General features: G+C 38.5%; 3 protein-coding genes and 1 long non-coding RNA gene across 6 annotated transcripts; 2 read left to right on the top strand and 2 right to left on the bottom strand.

The window, feature by feature from the left end:
- Positions 1-10,595: 10,595 nt before the first annotated feature.
- On the bottom strand, positions 10,596-13,148 carry LOC103434707 (protein FATTY ACID EXPORT 5-like). Its single transcript, XM_008373056.4, has 3 exons — positions 12,712-13,148; positions 11,749-11,836; positions 10,596-10,835 (listed from the first exon to the last, which is right to left on the bottom strand). The coding sequence occupies exons 1-3, from the start codon at positions 12,908-12,910 to the stop codon at positions 10,763-10,765; spliced, it is 360 nt and encodes a 119-aa protein (XP_008371278.1). The 5' UTR covers positions 12,911-13,148; the 3' UTR covers positions 10,596-10,762.
- A 2,442-nt stretch (positions 13,149-15,590) lies between these two features.
- On the bottom strand, positions 15,591-20,181 carry LOC108173651 (uncharacterized). Of its 2 annotated transcripts, XR_011579402.1 has the most exons (7): positions 19,635-20,181; positions 19,441-19,538; positions 18,502-18,590; positions 18,187-18,298; positions 16,761-17,377; positions 16,587-16,652; positions 15,591-15,948 (listed from the first exon to the last, which is right to left on the bottom strand). It is a non-coding gene; the product is annotated as an uncharacterized lncRNA (long non-coding RNA). The 2 variants fall into 2 exon arrangements; XR_011579401.1 differs by having other exon boundaries at positions 16,761-18,298.
- A 403-nt stretch (positions 20,182-20,584) lies between these two features.
- On the top strand, positions 20,585-21,206 carry LOC139194777 (uncharacterized). Its single transcript, XM_070819689.1, has 2 exons — positions 20,585-20,940; positions 21,020-21,206. Exons 1-2 carry the CDS (start codon positions 20,585-20,587, stop codon positions 21,204-21,206), a joined length of 543 nt encoding a protein of 180 aa, XP_070675790.1.
- A 1,066-nt stretch (positions 21,207-22,272) lies between these two features.
- Positions 22,273-25,709, top strand: LOC103434708 (CRS2-associated factor 2, mitochondrial). 2 transcript variants are annotated; one of them, XM_029100171.2, is made up of 6 exons: positions 22,273-22,877; positions 23,031-23,158; positions 23,254-23,479; positions 23,583-23,710; positions 23,808-23,940; positions 25,026-25,709. In XM_029100171.2, exons 1-5 carry the CDS (start codon positions 22,376-22,378, stop codon positions 23,928-23,930), a joined length of 1,107 nt encoding a protein of 368 aa, XP_028956004.2. In that variant the 5' UTR covers positions 22,273-22,375; the 3' UTR covers positions 23,931-23,940; positions 25,026-25,709. The 2 variants fall into 2 exon arrangements, with proteins under 2 accessions (XP_028956004.2, XP_070675321.1); XM_070819220.1 differs by lacking the exon at positions 25,026-25,709 and having other exon boundaries at positions 23,808-24,094.
- Positions 25,710-25,778: the final 69 nt, after the last annotated feature.

Raw genomic sequence — 25,778 nt, 5'->3', positions numbered from 1 at the left:
AAGTTGCTTCATAGATTAGGAACTAGGAATTGAGCGTGTGTGGTTACATTGTAAGAATCTTGATTTCACTAGTGGATTGGACTCAGTGGACAGTCCCCTGTTTTTAACCCTAGATGTGATTTTTTTCCGGCCAAAAACATCTTGTGTGTATTATTGCCTTCCTTGGATTTATTTCTTACATCTTGTATATGATACATGATCATCTTGACTTGCATATAGACTTGTCCATACATCTAAGCTTATCAAGGTTTGCATTTATACTAGACTGGACCTCAGTTAACTAGGGACACTTCTCTAAACCTAGTATTTAAATTGATTATTTCCGCTACTGGTTAACTGACAAACGTGATCTTAGTTGACTGGTGTTGATGGCTAGCCAGTCAAGCATATATAGAATTTTAATTACAGGATATTCCACTTGGAACCAATTTCATGCTTGAACATGTGTATTGTGTAAACTCTTCACTATGAATAAGAACTCATCTACCTTCGTGGATGTAACCCAACTTAAGGTGAATCAAGTACATCTTGTGTTTGCTTCCCTACCTCTATATCTTTACATATTATCCTCACTAGGTGACTAGAGTAACTTTGTGAAGGTGATGAACTTGACACTTTACGTCGTTTCAAAGTCTCACTTATTTTGTGAATCAACATTATTTGTAAACAGTCTCTTACAAGCAATTGAGCCCACGTGATGCCATGAGTTTTAAAATTGTGTTAAACAGTTCGAATATATTAAAATTATTAGCATCCTTATGCTCAACAAAGAATGAAAAATAGGTGTTTATAATACATAGCAAAAGTATTAAAACTCTTAAATTCTTCTTTCTAAGTAAATTTGACAAATATGTACAATACAATCTTCGACCAATTCAAGCGTACACCTTTTCTTTTCTTCTATCAAAATTGTCATGTAACCCAAAGTCATATGCAAAGTCAGATAACTGAAAACATTTGTGTTCAGTTGTGCAAAAAGTTGAGTACGCTTTAATTGAAAAAATAATCATTAATACAATTAGGAAAGAAGGGAAAGATGATTCTCCTGAGGAGATAGAAATATTTTGAATTCAACAAGAAGATATTAACAAGGTTTTACATATGTACCTGCGAGCTCAAACCTATAGTATCATCTCCAAAAAAAAAAAACAAAAATTATTCCATCGTAAAATTTTATTTGTGGCTTGGCTTATTATTGTCCTTATTAACAAAGGAAAACTAATGAAAATAGCTTGAAAACTTTTAGCTTTAATGATAAGGACAAAATAAAAGGTAAAGTGAATAGTACCAGGATTGACTTTTTAGTGTAAAATTGTGGTTTTTTGTTAAAGTGAACAATACCGGGAGTTTTTCGTTAAAGTTCTCTATTAACAATTACTACTATGTCGAACTGAGTTTCATTACAACAGGACCTATTAAAATGATAACTTATTACACTGAGAAATTTATTCCTAAACCCAAACAAGGACCAAAACTTTTTATGACTACAAATAAGTTATTCCTTTATGGCTAATTATACAAAATAGTCCATGAGATTTGCATGATCAATAGAAATGGTCCCTGAGATTGAAAATAAATAGAAATGGTCCCTGAGATTGAAAATCAATAGAAATGGTCCCTAATATTGTCCACCATCCATGATTTTGGTCATTCTATTAAAAGCTCTTTGGGCAATTTTCAAAGCTTCGTAACTCAATCGATTGTTAACCAAATTCGACCCATAATATATCAAAATGAAGATAAGAAAGTGTAGAACACGATTATACCTATGTGGAATCCCAATGATTGACAGCGATGGCCGGAAAATAGCGTGAAAGGTGACTGGTCTGCGGGAAAACTGGAAAACTCGCCGGAAACTGGGTAAACTTAAAACATTCATAACTTCTTCAATACTCAACGAAATCGAGTGATTCAAAAACAAAAATCATACTTCCAGATGAGACAAAGAGAATGGAATCTTTTTTCTTTTTTTTTACTGCTAAATGGCCGTGGTTTGGCCGGAAAATGGCTCGAAAGTGTCTAACTCGAAAGTGTCAATTTTACATTGGGATCGTTCAGTTTGTTAATATTTATTTGAAGATCATCTAAACAAAAAGAATTATTCGAATTTGAGATCGTTTAGTCATCTAAATATATGAATCATATCGACGGTGTAGATACCAAGTAAAATATTTATAATGAACTATTCATTCTATTGATACATTTAAATGATTAAACAGTCTTCAATTTGAACAGTGTTTTGTATATATGATATCCAAATTGAGATTAAGAATAGGTAGGACTTGTGATTATGTGAAAAGTAAGATAATGTACACAACTCTTCGATCGATCTCATCTTAATTTGAAATGGTCAAATATCCTTGACTTTTCCACAACAACAACAACAACAACAAAGCCTTTTCCCACTAAGTGGGATCGGCTATATGAATCCTAAAACGCCATTGCGCTCGGTTTTGTGTCATGTCCTCCATTAGATCCAAGTACTCTAAGTCTTTTCTTAGAGTCTATTCCAAAGTTTTCCTAGGTCTTCCTCTACCCCTTCGGCCCTGAACCTCTATCCAGTAATGACATCTTCGAACCGGAGCGTCAGTAGGCCTTCTTTGCACATGTCCAAATCACCGGAACCGATTTTCTCTCATCTTTCCTTCAATTTCGGCTACTCCTACTTTACCTCGGATATCCTCATTCCCAATCTTATCCTTTCTCGTGTGCCCACACATCCCACGAAGCATCCTCATCTCCGCCACACCCATTTTTTGTACGTGTTGATGCTTCACCGCCCAACATTCTGTGTCATACAACATCGTTGGCCTTATTGCCGTCCTATAAAATTTTCCCTTGAGCTTCTCTTGCACGATAGATCTTAGGTAGCGAAAACGGTCGCTTTTCGTGATCTTCGCTAGATTGCTCCGATCATTAGTATGGATAAGTATATAAATGGATAGAGATAGGAAAGCGAACACAAGATTTACGTCACCCAGATTGGCTACGTCCACGGAATAGAGGAGTTCTCATTAATTGTGAAGGGTTTACACAAGTACATAGGTTTAAGCTCTCCTTTAGTGAGTACAAGTGAATGATTTAGTACAAATGACATTAGGAAATATTGTGGGAGAATGATCTCGTAATCACGAAACTTCTAAGTATCGGAGTGTGGTATCGTCTTGACGTGCCTTATCTGTCTCATAGGTAGATGGGGCATCTTCTCTGGAAGTACTCTTCCTCCATCCAAGGGTGGTATCTTTAACTGGTGGAGATGCACAAGGTAATGTATCAATTTCACTTGAAGCTTACTTGTAGTTTCAGGCTTGGTCAAGCGCGATACAAACCATGTAGTAGGAGTCCCCCAAGTCGCCGAGCTAGGGGATCTGCTGAAAGAGGTGACAGACAAGGTAAGCAATCATAGCTCCGGCTGATTGTTCACAGTCTCCCTATCTTGCAGGCAGCATGAAGGATAAAGAGAAGAAAATGAGAAGAGATGATATGGGATACTTTTTCTTTTGAATAAGTAACTTTCCACAGACTTATTCTTGAACTGAGCTGGAGGGTTTTCTGGTTTCCTCCAGAGTATAAGGCCGACTGAAGAATTTGAGGGTCAAAACAAGTCCATCAAATCTAGAGTACGTTCGACCCTGCTGATATGGGATACTTTTGCTTTGACAGAGTAATGGATGTATCGGCACGTGTGCTGTTACGCTTGTCTCCACATGCTTCCTTGTATCCTTCTCCCTTGCCCTATCTGTTCCTCAGGCAGATGCGGTATCTTCCCTGGAAGCATAAGATGTTGAAGATGAGTACTCGAGAGCAATGTCAGGTAAGTAATCAGGTAAGGGGTTCCAGGCAGTCAGTTCCTGGCTGGAAGCTTGATTCCAAGTACTGACTGATTGCTCTCTTTCTCCTTATCTTGCAGGTAAGAACAAGGTCAAAGGAAAAGACAGGGAAAAAGCATAATATGGGATACTCTTGCTTTTAACCCTGGTGATATGAGATATTCTTGCTCTAGTATAGCTTGTTTGCAGAGGTATTATCGGGGGGAAAGAAAGCTGAGTATTTCGAAAGGCTTCGTTGGGAGTGCCCTCTCAGATATGAGGAAGGGTTGAGCATTTTTGCAGGTCTGCCTGTCCGTTGGGGATGGAGGTCGACATATATAGGAGTCTCCTTAACAACAAGTAGTAAAGTTATTCCTTTACCCTACTTGGTCATAGCACGGTAGTGGGAGCTGTCAGCTTCACATGTTTTAACGCTGTCAGAACACTTTGAAAAAGTGGTTTGTGGTATCTGGAAAGCTGATGTTACGTGTGAAGATTACAGACAGCTTTATCCAAGGAGATCCGGCTCTTGAAGTTGGGAAAGTGTTGCCTCTTCGGTTTTCGAACAGGCAATCCTATCGAGGATCTGGCTCTCGAGATTCGGAGAACGATGCCTCTTCGATTTTTGAGAAAGCAATCATGCTGGGGGTCTGGCTCTCGAGATTCGGAGAGCGGTGTCTCTTCGATTTTTGAGAAAGTAATCATGTTGGGAGTCTGGCTCTCGAGATTCGGAGGGCGGTGCCTCTTCGATTTTGGAGCAAGCAATCTTGTTGGGAGTGTTTTCTCGAATATGAGTAAAGGTTGGGCATGTTTGCTAGTCTACCTTGCCACGAAGCACAGAGGTTGACACCCAAGGACTTTCCAATTATCCAGCAATGGTACTGTTCCTTTACCCTCTTCGATTTTTTAGAAAGTAGTCATGTTGGGAGTCTGGCTCTCGAGATTCGGAGGACGGTGCCTCTTCGATTTTGGAGCAAGCAATCTTGTTGGGAGAGTTTTCTCGAATGTGATTAAAGGTTGGGCATGTTTGCTAGTCTACCTTGCCACGAAGCACAGAGGTTGACACACAGGGACTTTCCAATTAACCAGCAGTGGTACTGTTCCTTTACCCTTGTGGGTAATAATATGGTAGCTAGATCTTCAAAATTTATGTGTCTAAACTTTGTTAGTGTTGTTTCTTTGCTATTCTTTTACCCTTCTTAGTCAGAGCGATGTAGTGGGAGCTGCAAGCTTCACGTGTTCAACTTTGGCAGAGAACTTTGGCAAAGTTATCTGTGGTACCCATGAGCTACTGTTGCGTGTGGGAAGTGGGTGATTGAACAGTAAGACTCATGTGATTTCTACTTCACCAGAAGTCTTCGACCGAATGCCCATAATTTCCGCAAAGCTGAGTGTGCGTGTGACAGGTGCTGACAAGGCTGGAAAAGTAGGTGCCTCTTCGATTTCTGAGATTGGCCCTCGTGGTCTCTGAGCAGCCCAGCTTTTGAGAAAGCAAGCGCCTCTTCGATTTCTGAGATCGGCCTTCGTGGTCTTTGCGCAGCCCAGCTTTTGAGAAAGCAAATGCCTCTTCGATTTCTGAGATCGACCCTCGTGGTATCTGAGCAGCCTTGCTTTTGAGAAAGCAAACGCCTCTTCGATTTCTGAGCAGGCGCCTCTTCGATTTCTGAAGCTCCGTCGAGTGGAGATTTTTATAGGGGCTGGCATTAAGTTCCAAAGCACACTTGAATCTCCACCCGTAGAAGCTCCATTCTTGCACTTCTAAGATCTTGATTTGTCCGACCTCTTCTCTCTTCAACACCTTTGAAAATGTCTGGCCCCTCCGACCGTCGTTTTGACTTGAACCTTGTTGAATAGGCAGCCCCGCCTTCTCCTGACAACATATGGCGTCCATCCTTCGTCTCCCCTACTGGTCCTCTTACCGTTGGGGATTCCATGATGAAGAATGATATGACCGCTGCGGTGGTGGCCAGAAACCTTCTCACTCCCAAAGATAACAGACTACTTTCCAAACAGTCTGATGAGTTAGCTGTTAAGGATTCTCTGGCTCTCAGTGTTCAGTGTGCAGGTTCTGTGTCTAATATGGCCCAACGCCTATTTGCTCGAACCCGCCAAGTTGAATCATTGGCGGCTGAAGTGATGAGTCTCAAACAGGAGATTAGAGGGCTCAAGCATGAGAATAAACAGTTGCACCGGCTCGCACATGACTATGCTACAAACATGAAGAGGAAGCTTGACCAGATGAAGGAATCTGATGGTCAGGTTTTACTTGATCATCAGAGATTTGTGGGTTTATTCCAAATGCATTTATTGCCTTCGTCTTCTGGGGCTGTACCGCGTAATGAAGCTCCAAATGATCAACCTCTGATGCCTCCTCCTTCTAGGGTTCTGTCCAGTACTGAGGCTCTGAATGATCCCCCTCCGGTGCCTTCGCTTTCTGGGGCTCTACCGACTGCTGAGACTTCTCCTAAGCAACCTTTGTGAAGGCTCCCTCTTGTTTGTTTATTTTGACTTATGTATATGTACATATTTGTAGCTTATCGGGGATATCAATAAATAAGCTTTCCTTCATTTCAACGTATTGTGTTAAATACACCAAAGCCTTCTTCGCTAAGTTCTTTGAATTTTCTTTTGTTGAAGCTTTGTGAGTGGAGCATGTAGGTTGAGGTAGTGTTCCCTTAATTTCCTGAGTGGGGAAAACTTCTCGGTTGGAGACCTGGAAAATCCAAGTCACTGAGTGGGATCGGCTATATGAATCTTAGAACGCCATTGTGCTCGGTCCTGTGTCATGTCCTTCGTTAGATCCAAGTACTCTAAGTCTTTTCTTAGAGTCTCTTCCAAAGTTTTCCTAGGTCTTCCTCTACCCCTTCGGCCCTGAACCTCTGTCCCATAGTCGCATCTTCTAATCGGAGCGTCAGTAGGCCTTCTTTGCACATGTCCAAACCACCGTAACCGATTTTCTCTCATCTTTCCTTCAATTTCGGCTACTCCTACTTTACCCCGGATATCCTCATTCCTAATCTTATCCTTTCTCGTGTGCCCACACATCCAACGAAGCATCCTCATCTCCGCTACACCCATTTTGTGTACGTGTTGATGCTTCACCGCCCAACATTCTGTGCCATACAGCATCGCCGGCCTTATTGCCGTCCTATAAAATTTTCCCTTGAGCTTCAGTGGCATACGGCGGTCACACAACACGCCGGATGCACTCTTCCACTTCATCCATCCAGCTTGTATTCTGTGGTTAAGATCTCCATCTAATTCTCCGTTCTTTTGCAAGATAGATCCTAGGTAACGAAAACGGTCGCTCTTTGGTATTTCTTGATCTCCGATCCTCACCCCTAACTCGTTTTGACCTCCATTTGCACTGAACTTGCACTCCATATATTCTGTCTTTGATCGGCTTAGGCGAAGACCTTTAGATTCCAACTCTTCTCTCCAAAGGTTAAGCTTTGCATTTACCCCTTCCTGAGTTTCATCTATCAACACTATATCGTCTGCGAAAAGCATACACCAAGGAATATCATCTTGAATATGTCCTGTTAACTCATCCATTACCAACGCAAAAAGGTAAGGACTTAAGGATGAGCCTTGATGTAATCCTACAGTTATGGGAAAACTTTCAGTTTGTCCTTCATGAGTTCTTACGGCAGTCTTTGCTCCTTCATACATATCCTTTATAGCTTGGATATATGCTACTCGTACTCCTTTCTTCTCTAAAATCCTCCAAAGAATGTCTCTTGGGACCCTATCATACGCTTTCTCCAAATCTATAAAGACCATGTGTAAATCATTTTTCCCATCTCTATATCTTTCCATCAATCTTCGTAAGAGATAGATTGCCTCCATGGTTGAGCGCCCTGGCATGAACCCGAATTGGTTGTCCAAAACCCGTGTCTCTTGCCTCAATCTATGCTCAATGACTCTCTCCCAAAGCTTCATTGTATGACTCATTAGCTTAATACCTCTATAGTTCATGCAATTTTGTACGTCGCCCTTATTCTTGTAGATAGGCACCAAAGTGCTCGTTCGCCACTCATTTGGCATCTTCTTCGTTTTCAAAATCCTATTGAAAAGGTCAGTGAGCCATGTTATACCTGTCTCTCCCAAAACTTTCCACACTTCGATTGGTATATCGTCTGGGCCTATTGCTTTTCTATGCTTCATCTTCTTCAAAGCTACAACCAATTCTTCCTTCCGGATTCGACGATAAAAAGAGTAGTTTCTACACTCTTCTGAGTTACTCAACTCCCCTAAAGAAGCACTCCTTTCATGTCCTTCATTGAAAAGATTATGAAAATAACCTCTCCATCTGTCTTTAACCGCGTTCTCTGTAGCAAGAACCTTTCCATCCTCATCCTTGATGCACCTCACTTGGTTTAGGTCCCTTGTCTTCTTTTCCCTTGCTCTAGCTAGTTTATAGATATCCAACTCTCCTTCTTTGGTATCTAGTCGTTTATACATATCGTCGTAAGCCGCTAACTTAGCTTCTCTCACAGCTTTCTTCGCCTCTTGCTTCGCTTTTCTATACCTTTCACCATTTTCATCAGTCCTATCCTTGTATAAGGCTTTACAACATTCCTTCTTAGCCTTCACCTTTGTTTGTACCTCCTCATTCCACCACCAAGATTCCTTTTGGTGTGGGGCAAAGCCCTTGGACTCTCCTAATACCTCTTTTGCTACTTTTCGGATACAACTAGCCATGGGATCCCACATTTGGCTAGCTTCCCCATCTCTATCCCACACACACTGGGTGATTACCTTCTCTTTGAAAATGACTTGTTTTTCTTCTTTTAGATTCCACCATCTAGTCCTTGGACACTTCCAAGTCTTGTTCTTTTGTCTCACTCTTTTGATATGTACATCTATCACCAACAAGCGATGTTGATTAGCCACGCTCTCTCCTGGTATAACTTTGCAATCCTTACAAGTTATACGATCCACCTTTCCTCATTAGAAGAAAATCTATTTGTGTTTTTGACGACCCACTCTTGTAGGTGATCACATGTTCTTCTCTCTTCTTAAAGAAGGTGTTGGCTAAGAAGAGATCATATGTCATTGCAAAATCCAAGATAGCTCATTTATCTGCATGTTTATATTATGTCTGCGAACTGTTGAAGGCATAACTTCTGAAGGTCCATATGGACGATCAGTGATGAGATTTTTCGTATGCGCCAGGCTCTAGCTACAGAGACTTGTTGAAACAGTAGAAAATTATTTGACCCAATAAAAAAGTAGAAATTTATGACCCGAATTCTTTACGTAAGTACGTAACCGATAAGGTTGAACACACTAGATTCCATAATCAAAGCTTATTTCATAACCCACGATAATATATGTCAAGGCTCAATAGCAGATGCGATATATATTTCCTCGACAATGGAGTAATGTTTGTTTATGGGGGACCTTCGTGCTTCATGCTGTATAGGAATATAAGTTGGAAATAAAGGATTTATGAAAATATGAGTTCTGTACAATCTCTTATTTCTCAATTAACAATATTAATACTTTATTCTTCTATGTAAGGAGATATTTATAAGATTATAAAGGAGCAATACTAGGAAATAAATCAAACGATCATTTGTTTACAAGATAAGGAAACCTAGACCAAATCAAATCATACCAAAACTATAATTAAATTAAATCCCTAAAATACTTTCGTTTTTATTTTCCAACACTCCCCTAAACTCATGATGAGAAATCATAAGTTTGACAAGAAGGAAATAAGATCTAATTTGAAACTATCAACGCCTCCTTCATGTGTGACCACGCATCAAAGGAGCCTGCATGAAATCTTGACTGGCATGCTGAAACTAACACCAATCTTTTCGAAGGCTCAACAAATCACAATCCGTCAAAACTAATGTCTCTTTTCGGATGCCCAACCCGAACTAACACCAATTTTTTTGAAAGCCCAACTAGAACAAACGTCTCCTTTCGAAAACCCGACTGCCAAATCATAATCCTCATAACTAACGCATATTTTCAAAAGTTCAGTTGGAACTAACACTAATCTTTTCAGAAGGACTGCTTCCAATCCTACTGAGGTGGAAAAGAAGTTTCCTTCACGGCTAATCCATACATTGCATACGGTGAATTATACACTCCAATTCAATCCTAGCCACCAAACGAGTTCCCCACTGAAATAAAACCTCACATGCATCTATATATTCCTGTTTTCAAACAAGCACAGTGCAGAATTCATGAGAATCTGCTTAAGAGAGCATACATCACATTTGCTAATCTTTGACGGAGCCAGTTTCTACGTTTAAATGTATGAGATAACAAAGCTGGTATCCCTAAACCCCTGACCACATCAACACAAGTTCCGCATGCCTCCGGTGCACAAACTGATTCACACCAGTAAGTATAAAGGTTACACAGAGTTTTGCAGAGAGTTCGAGAGTTTTCGATGCATTTCAGATTTGTCTCAGGTTCGAAGTGAAGAGGTTTTCTCTCTGGTGTGTTTAGAAGGGTAACTGTTTCCTACAACTCACCGATTCAAATCGGAGTAAAAACTGGCTACAGTTGCTGCACGCGTGAGGATGGTTTATAAGTTTTCATCTGAATCCCCCATTTTAATAGAACTTTTCCAGTCCATCCATCTAGTTCCTGCTTCCAAAACAAGCAATTCTACTTCATGGATGAGAAAGTCGGGTTATTTCTCATGCTCTGAAGGCATTCCCCTCGCCTGCAGTAACATGAGTTTAACTAAGCAAAGAAAACAATACAAAAAAAATGCGAGTGTATCTCATTGATTTGATTAAAAGTACGAGGAACGCAAGGTACGAAAACAACATTTTGTATAGATTAACGTAGTATCTCGTGACAACACAGTATAGTATCTTGTGATATTATATCCATTAACAATTTAGTGAAATGAAATATGGGCATCTGGATGAGTGTAATTTAGAGTCAGCTTATACGTTGTGGAAAGTAGTCCTCAAATACCATCACTTGGTCTTGGCCGGGATATGGTTTCCACCAGTTGCAATTTTGTACAAATAAAATCCGGTCATGACAGCGCTGCAACAAAACGAAGAGGTTAGCTTTAGAAACTTCAAATATATGTCATATAACTGTTAGGAGCTCCAATTGAAAGGTTTTAATCATACGTAAATTGTGGTCTTCAGTTTGGATTCATGACAATGACAGAAATGCTACTCGGTTACTACAATACGATAACCAAAGATGACCTTATAATCTGATAAAGACACATCGCCTTCCCTTCTTTATGCACAACCAAACAAGAAATAGAAGACCCCTTTCCCATACTGTTTAACCATATAACAGGAGCAGGAATTAGATGACATTCCAACTCTCTGTTGGCACTGATTGTGCTGCAACATATATAGGATCTGAAACTCTCTTCAACTAAATTTCTTAAAAAGGTTTCAACGGAGCAGATCAACCTTGTTCTGACAATTCGATATCCAAATGTGTATTCAGATGAACATTCAATAGAGCCAAGTTTTACCTAAAATTATAAAATTTGAAGGGCTGCAAATTAGCTGTTCTCGAGACAAAAATTATGACATCTGCCAATCATTGACAGAACTACTTTATACTTTTACATGTCTCTGGGAACAAGAACCTACCATCCCCAAACCACTAACTGCAATGAAACATGTTCCGCATACCTCAGGTGCTCAAACTTACTCAGACCAACGAGTAATAGTTATCTTTTTCCAATTAATTATTTAACAGTGCCAGCTATGAAGGGGAAGGAAGATATTCTAAACAACCAAATTGAATACGTTAACTGGAAATAAAATACAGGGACTGCAATGTACGAAACAAGTCATATGCTGCAATAAAATTCAAATCACATGCATAAGGTACTGACCGTACATCTCATGTTTAACAATCAACAGACTGATGGCACACCAAATTTTAGATTAGCAAATATATATCCAACAGCGGATTAATCTGAACTCACCTGATACCAGCAACAACACCAGCTGGCATGATCTTAGAAGTTTGCATATAGCGCTGTCCCATGACCCACGTAAGAAGAGCAGCACAAACTGTTACAAGGCACACCAATCAATTCCAAAACAACGTTTCGAGTGAGTGAGCATCAAGGTAACAGGAGCAGACCATGAAAATAGACAAAATACAAGGAAAACCAAAGAATGTGACCTTATAAAAATATAATCTTTCTCAATCTCCTCAATTCATACAATTCTTAAAATTTGATAGGCAATGATGAACACATAACACCTAAATGCACTTCTTTCAAATCGCCCTACCAAATCGAAACTTACTGCATTGACTAATGCATAACTCTTTAGTTCTGTGACATAAATAAACCTTAGAACGAGCTTAGACATAAACAAATGAAGTAAGTGGAGAACCATAACTTTGGGATTTACTTTGGTGTGTATAGCATTACTCTACACAAAAAGTGCCTCTCTCTTTACATACAACGGGGACGCTAAGGTGGCGATATCCAAGCCTATACGCACTGCCGTGTTTTTAACTTGCTCACATGGCCTTCCGTGATTAATTTGGGATATCGCCACCTCCGCTCCCAGTTGCATGTAAGTTTTTCTCCATAACGACATACAAAAAACAAAGATTAAACGACAAACCTATAAACAGTTTTAACGAGTCTTCCACCTTTGCAGAAGCACAAAGCTTCCAGATCATTAGAGGGAACAAAATAACAACCTCAACAAAACAAAACAAAAGTCAAATTTCCAACATAACTATCAGCAAAGTTAATGCTACCAAATACATCAAACAACAAAAGTTACCTAATTTGTGATCCAGATTATGATTTGCTTTGTTTATTTTTATTTATTTCCCCTTTTAACGTCTTATGATCTTACTAAAGTATCGTTACAAATCTGGGATCCAGACCCACCAAAATTCCAAAATCCAAATAAATAAATTGTACCCGTTTCGAGAATGAAAGCAGGATACGAGTTCTTCTTCCCCTCGAAGGCTTTGAGACTCATATATCCAGCAAGAGTGAGGAGCAATCCGATGCCCGCTCCTCCAGCCAAAGAAGCCGTGCTCCCCTTCCTGAAATACCCAAAAACTCCTCCGCCGATCAGCACCAGGCCGTAGGGGATCGTCAAGCAGAAATCGTGCATTTTCTCCAAATGGGTTTCCGGGAAAACTCTTAGATTCTCGGGAAAATTACGCTAGTTTATCTTATCCCTCACAAATCAAAGAAACAAAAATTTTAAAGGCAAAGACTTTCGTGTTGTATTGGCGCGTGGAATCAGTCAGTCAAAAAACTCATCTAGCCAATCATTACCAACTCCTGAGTTTTGATTTTTATTTTTCAACCACTGAGTTTGATTTGATCGTTTCAAGATTAGCTGTTATGATATTATAATGGAGGACCTTTCATCAAATCCATTAAATCCACAAAATCCTTGGAATTTGATCTAACAGTTAAAATTATTATAATTTTTAAAGAAAACCCTCTTTTTAGCCGTTGAATCAAATTTTAAGAGCTAGATTGGTGGATTTGGTGGAAGGGATTCGAAGATGATCAATTTCCTTATTATGGGAATCTTAATGAAACATTCCTGGTACTGTTCACTTTTAACGAAAATGATATTTTTACTTTGAAAAGTCACTCATGGTACTATTTATTTATATCTTTATTTTTTTCATTTGATTAAAACTATAGTTTTTGAAGACTTTTCGTTAGTTTTCCTTATTATAAAAAGGAAATTATGTTACACCTAAAATTAATTGATAAAATGGACTACCTCTTCTTACTACAAAGAGAGTAGCTTGAGCCATGACATTTCATCTATTTAGGAGTCGAGAAAACTCACAGAAGTATTTTAACCTCATTATAGTCACTATCGTGTGATTCATCAGCGCGAAAAATTGAATTCAGAACATGTTGTATGATCTACGAGCTAAGAATTCGCTCTCAAGTATTGAGCCATCCCGTGATGGTTGTGGACTATTTTTTTTCAAAATTGCTTAACTTGTGGCTACTCTTTGGTGAGCTAGCTTACTATAATAAAAGTATGATATTTATTTGGTCGTTATAATTAAATTGAAATGAATAATTCACTATATTCATGATATATTAAAGTATGATATTTGTTCGATGATAAGGATACTTATTTGTTATTAAAAAGAAATTTATGTTATACCCAAATTAATTTATAAAACGAGTGATTTACCTCATTATGAATTTTTATAAGATTTATGTACATATCACGCATGGCAGTCAAATTTTTTTGGGTCGAAATGACTCATCAAGGCATTTCGGCTCCTCTCTAGTCACTATTGTGTGATTCATAAGCGTGAGGAATTGAACTCAGGACATGTCGTGTGAAATATGGTCAGAAATTCGTCCCCAACTACTGAGCCACTTCATGATGGTTGTAGCTCAACTATTTTTTCAAAATTGCTTAAACTTCTTGTGGCTACTCTTGGATGAACTAACTTATTTTGAAAGTATGATTTTTATTTGGTCTCTATGATTGAATTGGAATGAATAATTCATCATATTCAGAATATATTAAATGCTGTAGGGAATGATTTTTCATATCGAAAAAAAAAACTTAAACCACTCTTATAATTCCATTTTGGAAAAGTTCAAATAAAATAAATTTATTTACTGAGTAAAACATTGCCATGTGTAATAATCCAATCTAATTCTACATATTCATTAATGACTTTATATACTCTTTTATAAAACGAGACGTCGTCTTGTAAAACATTAAGCTACCCGTCGTCTTATCACTGATCGACTCAACTTTTTCATTTCCTACTATGGCCACTCGAACCTATTGATGCTTGTTCGGTTCTCGGACCCGAAACAACAATTTCTGCTCACTTCTCCAAAACCCTTCCTTTCTCCTTCAAACCCTAAAAATGGTGACTACTCAGCCCGCTTCCAAACGACCTATATGCCCGTCGTGCTCCAAACCGGTCCGGCTCTGCCTCTGCACTCGGATTCAGAACCCTGGGCTCCATAACTCTGTAAACGTCACCATTCTTCAACACAGCCTAGAGAAGAACCACCCACTTAATTCCGCTAGGATTGCTGCATTAGGAGTCAAAAATCTCAGTGTAGTTACTGTTTATGATGTTAATTTTGAATCCCGGTTCGTTATCCGGTCGCCAGGCCCGGTTTCTCAAATGGGTTCGGACCGAAATGGTTTGAAAAGTTCAGGGTTTGATCAGCTTGTAGAAAGTAGAGAGACCCAGAAGCTGGTTTTTGTGTATTGTGATGAGGTGAGCGCAGGGAAAGAAAATGTAGGTAAGTTGCGTTTTGGGTTATCTGCAAATTTGGCAAAAGAGAGAAACAATAGTAGTTTGATTGATGGTGAGAAATGCAATTTTGATGGTGTTGGAGAACAATTCAAAAATAAATAAAAATAACATAACTTGAAATTCTAAATTTTTATTAACGAAAAATACTTGCAATAGAGAATGAAATAATATAAATAAATACATGAATTAAAATGGTCCTAACTTGATTGAATCGCATATAGAGGCCAATGCAAATGCTATGTCCTTCGAATAGTATTTCCATCTCACTTTTGTGCTTGTAGTTCTACGACGTCTGCTCGACCAGGATAACTATCTAATTTTACAACCTGCATTGGATTACATAATTCTGGCGAATTGCTTTGAGTGTTTAATCTCTAAGGTTTTGTATGGGAGAGATATAAAGGAAAAAGATGATGTACGATAGAACTGAAAGTCTTTAGTTATATAGACTATTTCATACCTTTTGGATGTACTAGCAGGAATGCCCGCGCTCTGACGCGGGATTTGAAACCGTCTCTACCATCAACCAAAATAATTCTATAATTTAAACCATCCAAACTTGTTTAACATAGTTTTTTGTCTATCATTATATATTTCCTCTCACAATTTTTATGGAATAAAAATGTAAACATTAAAAAATTTAAACAAAATTTTGCAAATAATCTTTGCATTTAAGCACGTTCAAAACCAGTGGCTCTTTCAAAAAAATTCTAAACAAAGAAAAGGAAAAGTGTTCATCACTGATATTGTGCATCCAATGTACTGGTTTCTTGTCCACCTTCTCCTCCTAACCCTTTTATCAATAACCCATCTCATTATGTCCCTCAGGGACTCGAAACCCAATTCCAACGGTCCATTTAACACCTCCTAATATCAATTCCTAACAAAATAAATACAAACGCAAAATCAGCAGCGCTTTCAAATATTTTAAAGGGAAAGTGGGAAAATATTATCAAGAAAGATGCAAACGAATTATATTCATCACTGATATTGAAGAGAAAACGAAGTGTATTAGTATATTCATCTTTCCCCATTCCTTGTAAAGTTGAGGAATTTTTTCTTAACATCTGAACGAAAAGTAAAATAACTCTAACACACTCAATTACAGCACACATAAGCTCGTGAACAAATTATCATTTCCAAACTGCGATGAGAGTTTACTAATCATAAATCTATGTAGAAGTTGAAATTCAATCCAAAATAAACATTAGGCACATCATCAAAAAACTAGCAGCACAACTACCCTATTGAAAAATGCCTATTTCACAAAACATTTAATGAATATTTTACTTCAGAAATTTCTGCAAACCACAATTGAACACACCGATCTCTATTTAATTCAGGAACCAATCAAAGCAGTTGAATACGCATGGTAAAATAAATGTTTCAGTTTGATTTTGTATTCTATAAACTTTACATTAACGAAATACATTTAGGGATTAGTACTACAATGACATTGCTCCAACATCAATTACAAATCTTTTGAGAACAAATAAACAGAGTAGTGAGAGCTCGTACCCGAAGTGAGGCATATGATCACACCCTCCTCAAGTGCTCAAGAGTAACTGAATGGCGGGGCAGCCCCTATAGAATGTTTTTAATCGATTCGGTAGTTAACACTGACCAAATGCACAATACATATCTTAGAAACTATTGTCAGTTAACTTCTAAAGAAGTTAGAGCAAAAATTACCTCCAATCTTTGTTTCTCTTGTACTTTGGTATTGTGGGGTTAACTTGTAAACGGTAATAGAACTCATGTAAGCCGAATAATAAAACGCCTTTTTTTAGTTAACTAAAAAGCACTTGTAAACGGAGTGAGATATCTGGTAACCAAAAAATGAATCTTGGAAAGCAGACATAAACAAACTTCAATCACAATTAATTTAATACATTTGGATATCGAGGAAAATTAGATTTATTCAATTTCGATATAAAGAAAATTAATTAATGCAGGTACAACATTTGTGCCTCAATGACATGAGAAGTACTCAAAACAAACATTGTTTTCTTTTTGTCTTTAGGCAATCTCTGCAAATCGCAATGAGTTCTCTAACTCATATACATTGATAATCATATTAACTAATTAACTTACTAACCCCTCTGTTAATTTCACACTTATGCTCCAAACAGATTTTGTAACTAATATCCCAAAAAGGGGGGAAAAAGAGAATAAAAAACCTTTGTATGGTATACTGCAGTGTTATTTGTCCAGACGGTCCTATAATAAGAACTGCACACCTGTCCTATAATTTGGCCAGACGGGCATTTTGCTACCGAGGCAAAATTCTCAATAGCCCAAGCATCAGCCTATCAGATGAAGAAATATTCATAAGGGAAAAAGTAAGCTTAAACAGGATTTCATATATATTAACTCACTCCTTAATTACTTGTCCTATTACCAAATAGCTATTGGAAATGGTTTGAGTTATAAAACCTGACTCTAAACAGGCCTGATTCTTATCAAATAGCTCTTGAAAATTTGATATGCAAAAACTGTAACAAAGAAATAGATCCCAATCTCATCCCACAACGAACAATGAACCAAAGTTACATGAACAAAAACAATGTCAACATTTCAAGCTGTGCAAAACTAAACCTATTTAGGAGAGCACAAAGTCATACATCCAATCCTGTCTCATTCAAAATTCCAATACTCGATTCTAAAGAATAAAGGATGCAATAGCACTCAAAATCAATAATTGTAAAGAATACCGAGGGCAATAACATTCAAAATCAATAGTTCGCAAGTCTCCAACCAGCATAGCAAAATGCAAAGAGAGCAAGTCTCCAACTCTCCAACCAACGTAACAAAATGTCAAAAATCAAAATGCCTTATGGCATTAGTACAACATAAAGTTCAAAATATTAGCAATACATTTAAAAATGCCTTATCTAATATCATTGAGGGCATAAGTTGGAAGATAAGACAAAAACCAAAAAGGGGTTGATGCAGGCAGTATAAAAAGCATAAGAAAGGAAAGATACCCAAAATCCATCACAAATCATAGTGAAAATTTGTGTTATAGCAACCTTAAATTCAAAAAACTTCTCTAGTTTTCCATGTTTTCTCATCAAACAAACAACAAATTCATATAAAATCAGAAAAGTAAAATTACCAGCAGCAGCGTGCTCCGGGGCTCATATGATGGCGTTCCCCCGCCAGCAACGGCGTCGAGATTGTTTTCTGAGGCAAGGATTACACAGGAAGTCCGTAAAATTCATGGACATCTACAAGAAAACAAAACCACCGAAAGTCAGAGATTTCCAAAACCGAAAAGAAATGAGAGAGAGAGAGAGATTGGAGTACCGTAAGTGTATAAACATATTGGGAAAAAATTGCACGGCAATTACTACAATCTGAATAAAAATTCCACTGTTAATTACACAGTGCTTTGGAATTGTGTAGGTAGAGAAAGAATTGGAGTTCTTACAAAGTGTTGGCGAACTGAATATCAGCTTCGAGCACCTTGAGAGATTCATTGAAGGACTTCGTTTAACATTTATCAAATGTCAGTAAATTCTGCAACGTACATGGAAAAATCCAGAAAATTAGAGATGAACAAAAATAAGTGAATCAGACGACCATAATTTTGAAATATCATCTATTTGCTAATACGACCTTTTTCCATCAAAACGACATAAATCCCAAAGAAAAAATGGAAATTGGGAACGACCCATAATCTGAAAATTTACAAAAATTAACAGAAACGGATGAAATATGAGAGAGAAATGGAGTTCTTACAAAGTGTTGATGAACTTTCAGAGAAAGAATTCGATTTTCCTGATCGTTTTTATTCTTTTCTCATCCCTCCCATCAAAAATCCTAAACACTCATTCACTCCACCCACCTCAAATCCTCTCTCTCTGAATATAGCAAAAATATACGACCCTTTCTCTCTTTGTAATCTGAAGAAAAATCTGATCAAAATTTATAAAATTGGTTTTTGGTTTTGTAGAAGTGTGGACAGTTAGAAGGGAATTTCTAGAGAGAAGAAGGGTAACCTTTTCAGTTAGATGGGAAGCAAAGCCATATATGTAACTCGGTTCGTTCAGAACCAACGATCATCCACACAAAACTTTGACTTACACAAAAACCGATTAAAAAAACCAAAACAGATACCCAAAATTATAACCAAACAATCAAAACCCACAATAAAAAAAATCATATAACAATGCTTTCACAGAAAAATCTCTAAAAAACCCCACAAACCCCAAAAAAAAATCATGCAAAAATCTCACCACAGGGTAAGTCTAAATATGTCAATTTTCATGCCACGAAATTGTGATACATTACAATCTAAAATCACACATACACATACATCAGAGGGGAGGAAGCAAAAAATTTCAACAAACGCGACGGAATTCCTTGCCTGGGAAAGGTTTGGCCCGATGATGTGTACCACCCAGACTTTGCACATCCAGAAAGTGAAAAATATTGCGCCAATGAGATGCAAATATTTCAAGAAACCTACCAAGGAAATCAGACCATGCATGTGTTAGGTTTATCATTTGTCTATCAAAATGCGCAGCAGAGACCAAAATCAAATAGATCGGTGTGTTTTACCTCTGGACTTTCCAGTTTCCAGACCGATTTGCAGTGGTGGACTGCAAACGAAGTTGCAGGCCTTCTTGATTTTCTTTTGCTTAACGGGATAAAAGGAGGCTCTGGGTTTGTTGGGGAGATGATCGAAGCCTATAATTTTGAAAACAAAGATAGACGAAGCTCTCGAGTTACAGAAATGGAGGGCAGGTTTGTGTGGTTTTGGAAAGCAAGAGTCGATGCTATTACAGAGATGGGCTCAGTTTTCGGGTTCTGGCTGCTAGGGTTTGAGCAAGGGGAAAATGAAGGTCGGGTGTGTTTCTGTCTCTCTCTCCCATCCCTCTCAATCTCTCAATCACTGACACCAACCCTTGATTTGAGGAGAAAAAATCAACCCTAACCCCACTTTTTGGCAGCCTCACTCCTCTCTCTCCCTTCCCCTCCCTGCCATCCCACGCCTCTCTCCCTGAAAACCCTCCACACCACAGCCGCACACACAGTGACAGAAATGTAAATAATGCAAAATTGAGGGCCCATTTTAGAATTATACTGGTAAAACCGTAAATATATCGAAATACTCATACCTTTTGATAATTACCCTCCAACCAGCCCCATTTGGCTGTGGCATTGTGGTAAATAGCGTGAAATTGAGTAGCAAAGGTTTTCCTCAATTTTAGAATAGATAATTTGAAACCACACAACTCTTTCCAAACAATTGTGTCTATTAATCAAAATGTTTTTTGATTAATTTAATTAAAAACTTAATTCAAAATTAAAATTAATGAACTCTGAATTCAGTAGTGAAGAAATTTGTAGATTTTATAGAGAAAGAACATGAGTTCAGTAGTGAAGAATTCACTGGTGGCAGGAACGTAGATGGGCAATGCAATGTCGATGAGGGTTCAGCTACTACCGCATTACCCGCAGTATCAAGGGTTTCTGATGTAGTTCATGGCTCGGGTGAAAGTGTCGAAATGGATAATGGTGCACCTGTTATAGCTGCTACCATTGGCAAGCATGGTGTCATGAGCTCTCTATCCCACATTTGGATGCCTCAAACGCGTGAGGATAAAAAGTTTGATACGATTTTACACATCGCAGATGCGCGTAATGCTCTGGCAGAGGGGTTCATTGCGCGGAAGTTGCAAAAGCCGTTGAAGGGAAGTTTGGAGTTGGATGAATGTGTAGAGTTTGAGGTAGAGGTTCCTCCTGGATCTGTACTCGTATTTCCATCTGAAGAAGCAGTCAGTGCGGACAACCTTGAGGCGATGAATGTTAAGGTGAACAATCTGGTAGTGCTGGACGGAACATGGGCAAAGGCAAAGAGAATGTATGGGGAAAAACCCCTTGTTCAAACTCTTGCTGCACTTGAAGTTGAAATTGAATTTGGACAAGATGATCTTGTACAGTGAAGTGAGGCTGCAGTCGAAGCCGGGATTTCTGTCCACCGTTCAGAGCATTGTTTATGCCCTGAAGGCAGTAGGGGACAGCCCTAAGGGGCTGGACTACCTCTTGGATGTTTTCGAGTCAATGGTGGAGGACCAGATTCGATGTAAAGAGGAGAGATTAAGCAATGTCTCGCCGGGGCCGGACTGAGTTTTGTCCTCCACTTTGCTTTAGCACAATTTTGCATCATCTCGAAACCCAGTGATGAAGAAAGCGATATTGAGATGTGTATTTTTGTATTTTGTGCTAGAGATAAAAGTGAAAGTATATGGGAAAAATGAAGGACAAGAAAGGGAGGATAAATTTTTAGCTGTGACGGAAACACAAGTGGTATACCACGTGTTTTAATAGGATTGGTGAGATATCTTATTTTTTAAGTTATTAATATTTTAGCATACATATCTCACTATTTGTATAGTAACACGTGGTGTACCATCTTGTATACCGATCCCACTAAAAAATCTCTTGGAAAGAGAGTAATGGAAGAAGAGTACGTCCCTTTTTTTCTGTGCATAGCATCTCCTAGGTGCTTTTACTTTTTACTAAAAACATTTTAAAAATATTTGTTAAATGATCATTTTTATAAAGAAAAACTAAAGAAAATAATTTGAAAACTTTAAGATTTAACGATAAGGATAAAATAAAGGATAAAGTGAATAGTATAATAATTAACTTTTTAGTTTAAAAATGTGGTTTTTCGTTAAAATGAACCGTATCAGAAACATTTCGTTAAAGTTCCATTTTTATAAACTTAAACGCTTTTATTACAATTAGTAATCATAGGCCTTAACTTAAACTAAAATACAAATTATTTGGCGGCACATTATTTTAGCAAAAAAACTGGTCCACAAATTTAATTTGTCTAACATTATTTTCTTCTTAATCACAACAAGTGGTTCAGTGGTAAGGACGTGGAGTGCAATTATTCAATAAACAAAAAAGCGTTGAAGGTTGTTTGCCACCAATTATCTCTTTTTTTTCGTCCCACATAGTTTTTTTTATCCATAGTACAAAAATAATAATTAAAATAAAATAGGCATCAAACGAATCTTCAAATTTACGGTCCATGATGTGAACACACATCAAATTATCTCTATCTTGTAAAAAATCTAGCAACAACATATGTTACGTTTTGTGTTGGGACTAATTTTCATTGAACGAGGAAATATAGACGACATGCGTATTGTACTGCGGCACCGAAATTACGATATTATTCCTTCATTTGCACCGCTAAATGACAGTTCTGCCCATTTCTTGAACACTCTCTCAATGCCAAAGTATCTGTTTAGCAACCAAACCAAACTTCACTCTCTGCTGCAATGCTGAAGCTACTTTCATGGCGTCCCTTATCTCACAAAACCCTAACCCTAGACCCGACCAAACCATTCCTCTCCCTCTCCCGCCTTCTCAGTCAATCCCTCATCGAAGACCCATATGAATACGACCCTCCGTTCTCTCCGATTTCCAAACCCCCAAAGCCCAAGAAAACCAAAACCCAGGATAAAGCTCCAGACCCGAAGAACGACCCGACCCGTCCTCTCAAATCGGACCTGCCCTTCGACTTCAGCTACTCGTATTCGGAAACCAACCCGGCGGTCAAACCTATTGCGTTCCGGGAGTCGCCCAAGTTCTCTCCTTTCGGACCCGGTCGGCTTGATCGGAAATGGACCGGGACTGTTGCCGCGGTACAACAAGAAGTGGACTTGGACCGGGTTGCGGAGGAGAAAAAACGGGTTCTCGGAGACCCGCTAACGGAGGAGGAAGTGGCGGAGCTGGTGGAACGGTACCGTCATAGTGATTGCGCCCGGCAAATCAATATGGGTAAGGAATTTGGGATTTAAGGCTTAGGATTCTGAAATTGATCATGCATTGCATTGTACTATGAGTAACTGTTTATATATGCTCAATGCTGGTTTGATTTTGTAGTCATTGAATTGATGGGAAGGGACTGAAGGATTAAATTGTTTGTGTCAGGAAAGGGAGGAGTTACACATAACATGTTAGATGATATCCACAACCACTGGAAGCGAGCCGAAGCGGTGAGGATCAAGTGTTTGGGAGTGCCAACTCTTGACATTGACAATGTTTGCTTCCACCTTGAGGTTTGAACTTAACTCAGGCTGTCCATGTATCCATAATACGTTGAATTTCGGTGTTCAGAGATTATTAGCTGATGGGGATAGTAGTGTATGTGCAGGACAAGTCCGGTGGGAAGGTTATTTACCGGCATATTAATGTCCTCATTTTATACCGGGGTCGAAACTATGATCCGAAGAATCGACCAGTAATACCTGTAATGCTCTGGAAGCCGTATCCTCCGATATATCCAAAGCTTGTAAAGAATGTTGCTGACGGCTTGACATTTGAAGAAACGAAGGAGTTAAGAAACATAGGACTAAACTGTTTACCTCTGATGAAGCTGAGTAAGTGTCGTATTTTAAAATTAGTGAACTTGGTAAGTGAATTTGAGTTTTGGATGTTTCAGATGATGCTCTTTTCTCTTATGTCAATTTTGTTTGTCCGCAGCGAGAAATGGTGTGTATGTGAATGTTGTGGATAGAGTTAGGGAGACCTTCAATACTGAAGAGGTAGTGAGACTAGACTGCACCCATGTTGGTACCAGCGATTGCAAACGGATAGGCGTGAAATTAAGGGTACGGTTTGTTTTGGTTAAGTTAGATGGTTTAGTAGTAGTTGTGGGCTTCAAATTCATCCCTAAATTTATCTTTTTTCTGAACTTTATATATTCAGGATCTAGTACCTTGTATCCCTCTTTTGTTCAAGGATGAGCAGATTATACTCTGGAGGGGGAAGAGGGATCAAAGGCAAGACTCCGAGTGCACAGATAGTAGTAAAATGTCCGCAGATGCTTAAGTGCGGCCAGGTTTGGTATTCAATTCTTGAAAAAAAAAAATCTCCGATGCAAATTCCAGTGCTCTATTCAGCAAGTTATAATCTCAAAAGTTTCACACTTTGTGCTTGAATATTGCATGCCAAAGACGAAAAATTAAATGTCATCTGACTACATTCCCTTGTCAGCCTTCATTCTTCCAGCATTTACTTACCAGTCTTCCCGTACTAGTTTTCCTTTTGTGTTTTGGCCCTTTTGGCGGCTTCAAAGCTTGTTGTAGTTTTGGGGTGCGCAGGCTTGGAACTCTGTACAGGGCCCGAGTGCGCAATGGCTTTATAACCCGACTAATCGAGTTGTATAGAAATTTCTAACAGTTTAGCTTAGCATCATCCAAGATCCAACGGTCAATAATTTGAAATTTCAAATTCTGAAATTTGGTATACAAGAATCGCATAAAACCAGTGAAGGGATCAAGAGTTTATTCATCGTCTTAGGGTACAATTATGAGTTGCAAGGCCTGAAATAATAGGCAACAATGTGAAACAACTGAATTAGAAGATCTAACTTTCTGGTTTATTCGTAAGTTCCTTTTTGTTTTAAAATCTAAACTTTAGTTCATCTCCAACCTCTTCGAACAATAGAGTAACAAAGCCCGAAAAGGAGTGATCTTCGGATTATGGTTGGTTGGATAATAGAGGAACAATGTAGTTAGGAGGAGAATGGTGGTGAAAGCAGCAGTAGTAGTTGGACCTTGTTCCACTTTGCTTCTAGATCTTTATATTATAAGATCAAATGTTTAACTTTATGAGGCAACAACCACTTAGTACTACAAATATTCTTATTTTGTAAGTGAGAAGTCTTAAGGTTTGACTCTCGTAGTCGTAGATAGGGCTTTCAAAATTAGTTATTATGACTAGCTCTTTTAGTGCAATTCCCTTGTCCTTTAGTGTAAATATATCGTTGTATTCAAAATAACCTAAATTAAACAGACACATTCGTTACAAAACTAGGCGCTCACAGAGGCAACCTTTCTCTTCCTAAATAGACTAAAAACTTCCTTCTCTAACTCGTATTCATTTTTCGATGGATCATGTTGTGTTACTTGGGTTGTCCTGCAGGGGCTGACGATGATGTCAGTGACGAAAGGGTTGCTCCGTTCTAGAGCAACTTGAATGCTCTTGCCAAGGAATGGGACCCTATCACGAACATGGCACCTGAAGAAGACAGGTGATATTTTCTAAGCATTTTCCAACCAATACCCTCTCCGGGAGGGTCGGATTATAGGCTTTTTGAAATCTTCCAATGCTAACACTCTTAATAAAGATAATCTCCACTTGAGTTTGTGTGGGCATACGGATGACGTGGTCCTCTAGATGGACACAAAAGTTTCACCTCTTAAGAGTAGTTATAAACACATGCTCTGTAGGATACAAGTGTCTGCTCCTCCTTGCACTTCGAGGGATATCCTCTGCTCCGCCCCCATCTCAGCGCTCCGCTCTCTTCACACCTCTCCACCAGTGTCGGCATCGCCATATTACCTCTAGTGTCCTTGATCTCCACCTCCGGTTCATGAGGTTGTAGAAACTTCAAAGAAAGAAAAGAAAATCTAGGAAGGGTCTCAATGCTCTCCCATTCTAGATTACTCATTGCTATGAACTCATTCGTTTCATTTGTAATGGTTTCACCACTTAGAGTATCCAAGTTCATTTATAGTGAAATGTGACGGGTTTTTCGGTGAAATTATGGAAGTTACATAATTAATCGTATCTACGGTTGAGATATAGTTCACCTTATTACATAAATCGTATTCTCTTTTAATTGAGTAGCCTAGTAACTATCCTACCATTAAATATTTACCCTACCAATGCTTT

This window comes from Malus domestica, chromosome 03 (genome assembly GCF_042453785.1).
Source record: "Malus domestica chromosome 03, GDT2T_hap1".
NCBI lineage: Eukaryota > Viridiplantae > Streptophyta > Magnoliopsida > Rosales > Rosaceae > Malus > Malus domestica.
The sequence above is the reverse complement of the archived record's forward strand: the minus strand, read 5'-3'. Positions and strand labels throughout refer to the sequence as shown.